This window comes from Priapulus caudatus, unplaced genomic scaffold (assembly GCF_000485595.1).
Source record: "Priapulus caudatus unplaced genomic scaffold, Priapulus_caudatus-5.0.1 Scaffold155, whole genome shotgun sequence".
NCBI classification, from domain to species: domain Eukaryota; kingdom Metazoa; phylum Priapulida; class Priapulimorpha; order Priapulimorphida; family Priapulidae; genus Priapulus; species Priapulus caudatus.
Window position 1 is genome coordinate 54,913 of NW_014577216.1, and position 5,114 is coordinate 60,026.

The window sequence follows — 5,114 nt, forward strand, 5'->3', positions numbered from 1 at the left end:
GTCACAAGAATCATGACCGCGATGCGAAGTAATTACAGCACTTCAAGGTTCGACTGATGTAAGGCAAGTTAGTAGATTCGGTGGGAAGTGGCGGAGGTGTATGATCGCTCCCTGGGGTATAGTTGCTCAGCGTTGCATTCTTGAGCGCGGGTTTGTCGCGCACGAGTAGCACAGACCGATAGAACTAACCGCGGAAGGGTAAAGTTCTCTCCTGTACAGCGCAGGTCCTAGCTTAACACACGGCTCCCCCTAGGCTCACGATAACCGAGTCAGGCTTGTAGATTCACAAGCGATACTTGATTACCGCCCAACATACAGCTTAAAGCGAAATTTCTCTCTCACCGACACGACTAACGTGCGCGACGCGACGCACGCTACCGCAACACTACACACACACACACACTCTCTAGCATAGCTACACACACACACACACACACTGTGCACTACACTCACTGAACGACCTCTTCTCCTGCCTGCAACCATTTGATATAATTAAGCTAATACTACATGCCGCCAGAGTTATTTAGGACAGCCTTCTATTTTTGCTACTACTTGTCGTATTGAGTAGCAAATACTCTATTGATCACGAGAAACTGCCTGCGCATGGAATTACAGCGATGGGCTTATATACGTGTACTTGTTTATGATATATATATATAGTATAGTAGTAGTGTATATATATATAATATATAACCCCTCGGCTGTATTCCATGCAGGCAGTTTACGTGATCAATAGAGTATTTGCTACTCAAAGAACAGGTAGCAAAATAGAAGGCGCCTAAATAACTCTGGCGAGCTAATTATATAAATGGTTGCAGGCAGGAGAAGAGGCGTTCAGTGAGTGTGTGCACAGTGTGTGTGTGTGTGTGTGTGTGTGTGTGTGTGTGTGTGTGTGTGTGTGTGGGTGCGTTGTGTGTGTGTGTGTGTGTGTGTGTGTGTGTGTGTGTGTGTGCGTGCGTGCGTGCGTGCGTGCGTGCGTGCGTGCGTGCGTGTGTGAGAGAGAATTCGCGCGTATGTTGGGCGGTAATGTGTCGCTGTGAATCTACAGCTGACTCGGTTTATCGTGAGTCCGAGGGGGAGCTGTGTAAGCTAGGACTTTGATTTTCGACTATTGATCGTATAATTAGCGCATTTCTGCCCGAAACGATGCTGTTCCTGGCATTGCTTGACTTTTTCAGATACAATACGTACTCATTACTATGTACAAATACACACGTACAATTCACTTTTCATTCAAACTATATTTTTGCCTCTTATCTGGCAAGCCTCTTATTTATGCCTCTTATTTAGCGTGCGGCAACTTCCATTGGCTGGCACGATTTATCTTTCTGCTCGACATGATTGACAGATAGCTGTAGCCTATCAGTGTTGCGATAGGACGTTCTAAAAACAATACTTTGCACCGAGGTGCCATGCAGTAAACATTTTGGCATACTCTTCTGTAAAACCCTATACACACTTGATGAGCGTGACCGCCCTAGCAACCATGTCTAATGGCGGCCATGGTTATCTATCTCAGACAGGTGGATCAATTCTTACTGTAGTTTTCTAACTTTAGCATTCTAAGCTCCTAGCTTTAGCTTCCCTAACTTCTAACTAAGTGTTCTAGCTTGCCAAGTTTAAGAATACGTAAACCTCTATTTCATCTGCTCCTACAATTCCCTAAATGTTACAACCGTCCACTTTCCAACTTTTGTAATATAAATGTAATAGTGGCCATTTCAAAGTCTTTGGAGAAGATAGGTTAATTCAGCTATACTAGGTTGCTTTGATGTAACTTTTTTAAGTGGTTTTACAATAAGCTGAGAAGTTTTATCATTTTTAGCTCACCTTGACATCGTCAAAGCTGAGCTATTGCCGTGGGTCCGTCGTACGTCCGTCCGTCCGTCGCGTCCGTCCGTCCCGTTAACATTTGGCTACGTCAACGATAACTCGAGAACCGTTTGACCCACACAATTGGGTGTAGTTGTTACTGCTATGCCTCCCATATGATGAACGTCGTATTTTGGAGCACGCCAGTCGACGTACTTCGAGCGGCACGGCAATTCCATTAGTCAGTTCAGTTCAACGGATTGTTGCTCATTTTTGGTATGTGAATGAATAAAGGCTAGGGGTTTTGATATTTAAAAAAAAAACCGCGAAATTAGGTAGTTTTGCAATTATATAGCATATTACATAGACACGCAGATAAACAACAGTCTGTGGTGTCACACTGCGTCTGGTTCGTTTACAACGATTTCATTGACATATTTTTAATGCAAAATTGGTATTTCCTCTCCACCCTGCGATAAAAACGTCTATATTAGAGTAAAGTTTTTACAAAAAACATGTCGGAACGCAGCATAAGCTATTTATTTCGAACGCTATCGCTACAGAAACATCAAAGCGTGTATAGCACCATCTACCGTCACAAATTGTTATTCATTTTGGTTATAAATTATTGCCGATATACAGATGGCCGACCGTGTGCTACCGCCTAGAAAAACTCATACGTAGTATAACACTTCCATGCAACCAAGTTAACCTTTGACAAAAGTTGTGTTATGGGCAGGAAACCATTGTCACGTTGTATATAGCAGCTACGTGGAATAAGCGTATTCTCTCAATCTTACACGTTACACATCGGTGAGGTCTGCTTTAGGCAGTGCCTAATTGAATATTATAAAAGACGTTAAATGGCGATCATTTAAGGTGTAACACCATCACTCGCGACCACATCTCAGGTCACGATCTCAACATTTATTTTTCACATAAAAAATTACCATATAATTATCAAGAGTATATAATGGGAGTTTCTCCATATATACTCTTTGTTTATATAATGTACGTGCGGATGGTTGCTCAATTAAACTGACTTCTTCTCACTCACTCATTTGTGTCCTTTTTGTGGTGAGCTACAGTGTCATGACACTTTCATTTCGTCCTGTCTTGTGTGTAAACTGATATGACTTCAAAGTCAGCAGACATCATGGTGTATGCAAGGGGGGGTCGTGAGGGTCGTACGACCCCCCAAAAATTTTAAAAAGGTCACATTTTTTCCAAGACATTTTTTCGATGGCTTTTCACAATGACATAAATGAAAAAGCAAAATTCATCAGGTACCAGCAATGCAGTCCAAAGACATTGCAATTGCGTGACGTAAATCTATCCCATTCCAGCAATTCTGAAATGAGCCTTTTTTTGAAACAAAATTTTTTGTTAAAAAACCGAGTTAAAAAAAGAGAGACAAAGACTGACAAAGACAAAGGACAGACAGATCAAGACAAAGACAGACAAAGTTCAAAAAACTTGTTTTCAATCTGAGTCAGAAAACGTTTTCAAAAAAACTGATCAAAAAACTTTTTAAAACCTGCATAAAAAAAATTTTAACAAGTTTTTTGTTTTAATAAATTGTGATTGACATTTAATCACATCTTGCTGCTGTATTTCATTGTGAAAAGGCCCAAAAAATTATGATCACGACCCACCCAGAAAAAAATCCTGGATACACCCTGGACATTGCTAAGGATTTTTGGTTAAGCGTTTTCTCTATTAATAATGATTCATTTTTATTTTTTATTTTATTATTTTATTTTATTAATAATAATAATAATAAAATAAAAATAAAAATAATTAATTAAAACTACTGTAGGGCCTAAACGTGTTGCATACAGTAAGCTAATCAAGTCACAAGATATAATCATGATGTGAAAATCCTATTGCCACTGGCTAAAAGGATTGCTGCTCTGCATTAAGTATCTGAATATATTTCCTAGTGCGTTTCCAGACAGAATAAATTATTGATTGATTGAGTTTAGGGCGTTTCTTAAAATTTCGATATAAAAATTATGAAAATTCGACGTTGTAGTCACAGCTGGGAGGTGGTGGCGCCCATGCTCGCTATAGTTGTACTAACTACATTGTGTTTTATCTAGCATTGAGCGTTATGACGCGAGCACGAACATGTGGGAGGTGGTGGCGCCCATGCTCGCTATAGTTGTAGTAACACTACGTTGTACTATAGTTGTACTATGTTGTACTACATTGTACTACGTACTACGTTGTACTATGTTGTAGTACATTGTACTACGTACCACGTTGTACGCTAGTTGTAGTAACTACGTTGTGTTTCTATCTAGTGTGGAGCGCTACGACGCGAGCACGAACACGTGGGAGGTGGTGGCGCCCATGCTAGAGAAGCGCATCAACTTCAGCGTGGCGACGCTGCACGGCTTCATGTTCGTCGTCGGAGGGCAGAACTCTACGTCGCACCTGAGCAGCTGCGAGCGCTACGACGCGCAGACGAACCAGTGGACGTACGTCGCTAGCATGGAGCGGCCGCGCACAGGTACACACGTGCTCCTCGTAGCAGGGGTAGTATAGTAGTAGTAGTAGTAGTAGTAGTGGCGGCGGCGGCAGCAGCGGCAGTGGTAGCAGCAGTAGCAGTAGCAGTAGTAGTAGTAGTAGTGTAGTAGTAGTAGTAGTAGTAGTATACTAGTAGTAGTAGTAGTAGTAATAGTAGTAGTAGTAGTAGTAGTAGTAGTAGTAGTAGTAGTAATGGTAGTAGTAGTAGTAGTAGTAGTTAGTGTAGCCGTGTAGTGTAGTTTTATTAGTGTAGTATTAGTGTAGCCGTGGTAGACGATTGTACACATGTGTTACCTCTAGTCTACCTGTCTATTCTCTCTAGACGATTGTACACATGTGTTACCTCTAGTCTACCTGTCTAAAGATGGTGTACGCCAGTGGTAGATGATGTTCACCCTGTGTTTCCTCTCTCAGTTTAATAATATTACTGTCCTTAAAATGTGATATGTAACAAACAAAATTCTAAAAAAGTCATGTCATACTACCTGCCATATATTCTGTCATCATACATTGTTTGATATCGGTTTAAGAGCTCATGTTATCCTGTATGTCCTGTACCGTAGAAATTAAAGATGACTTACTTACGTATTTACTTTCTCCGTGTATTGCAGGGCTTAGTGTAGCCGTGGTAGATGACCAGCTGTATGCGGTTGGCGGACATTCAGGAAGCTCTTACCTCAACACGGTGCAGCGCTACGACCCCTGTAGCGACGAGTGGCAGGACGTGCGGCCGATGACAACGTGCCGATGCAGCTTCACCTCACAGTCCT

The 5,114-nt window shown here is 41.6% G+C and overlaps 1 protein-coding gene across 1 annotated transcript in view; it reads left to right on the forward strand.

Moving 5' to 3' along the window:
• The window catches only part of LOC106806328 (kelch-like protein 28), a 33,996-nt gene that overhangs the window by 28,234 nt on the left and 648 nt on the right, over window positions 1-5,114 (forward strand). Inside the window, exons 4-5 of the mRNA XM_014808235.1 lie at window positions 4,119-4,327; window positions 4,956-5,109. Of these exons, the coding sequence (XP_014663721.1) occupies window positions 4,119-4,327; window positions 4,956-5,109 (363 nt within the window). The remainder of the gene's footprint in view (window positions 1-4,118; window positions 4,328-4,955; window positions 5,110-5,114) is intronic.